We start from the raw sequence: 654 nt of genomic DNA, 5'->3' as shown, positions 1-654 counted from the left end.
AGCCCGGAGCGCGGCCGGCGCCCAAGAGGGCGCCTTGTGGAGCAGCCTCGCCGCGTCCCCGGGACACCGGCAGACACCCCCCTGCTCTAGGGATCAGCTTCGGAGAGCGCCAAAGGGCTCGTCATCCGCTGAGACGCACGCCTTCTGGTCTCCCAAGGCCCAGACGCGGCCCCGGCCCGGGGACAGTTAGGACCCCGGAAGCTGAGTACTTAGGCCCCTTTTTGTCTCCGCCCCCGTAAGTCCGCCAGCAGGTTGCTGGGCCCTCCAGCGTCCCCAGGGCAGGCAGCTGGGTGACGCCTCTCCCTGTTTTCCCCCTGCCCCCAGGAGAGGTTTGCGGCCCACGAGGGGATGAGGCCCATGCGGGCCATCTTCACGCGCCAGGGTCATATCTTCACCACGGGCTTCACCCGCATGAGCCAGCGGGAGCTGGGCCTGTGGGACCCGGTAACGCAGCTGGAAGCGTGGGGTGTGTGCCCCGGGGACTGGCATCACGGGAGGGGGGCCAGGCGTCCCCCACCCGCAGGGCATGCCCACCTGGACAGGGCTGGGGGCTGCTGCCCTCTTTGCAGCGCCTGCCACCCGCACAGCCACCCCTCCGCCCAGTTTTGCTGCGTCGCCTGCAGGAGCCCACGCTGGCGCCCCCAACCGGTGATG

At 70.3% G+C, this 654-nt stretch overlaps 1 protein-coding gene across 1 annotated transcript in view; it reads left to right on the top strand.

The window, feature by feature from the left end:
* Positions 1-654, top strand: part of CORO6 (coronin 6) — a 5,418-nt gene that overhangs the window by 3,586 nt on the left and 1,178 nt on the right. Inside the window, exon 5 of the mRNA XM_015566800.1 lies at positions 325-444. Coding sequence (XP_015422286.1) covers positions 325-444 — 120 coding nt within the window. The remainder of the gene's footprint in view (positions 1-324; positions 445-654) is intronic.

The sequence above is a fragment of the Myotis davidii genome, unplaced genomic scaffold (genome assembly GCF_000327345.1).
Source record: "Myotis davidii unplaced genomic scaffold, ASM32734v1 scaffold363, whole genome shotgun sequence".
NCBI lineage: Eukaryota > Metazoa > Chordata > Mammalia > Chiroptera > Vespertilionidae > Myotis > Myotis davidii.
Note: the sequence above shows the minus strand (reverse complement) of the source record. Positions and strands in the feature narration are given on the sequence as shown.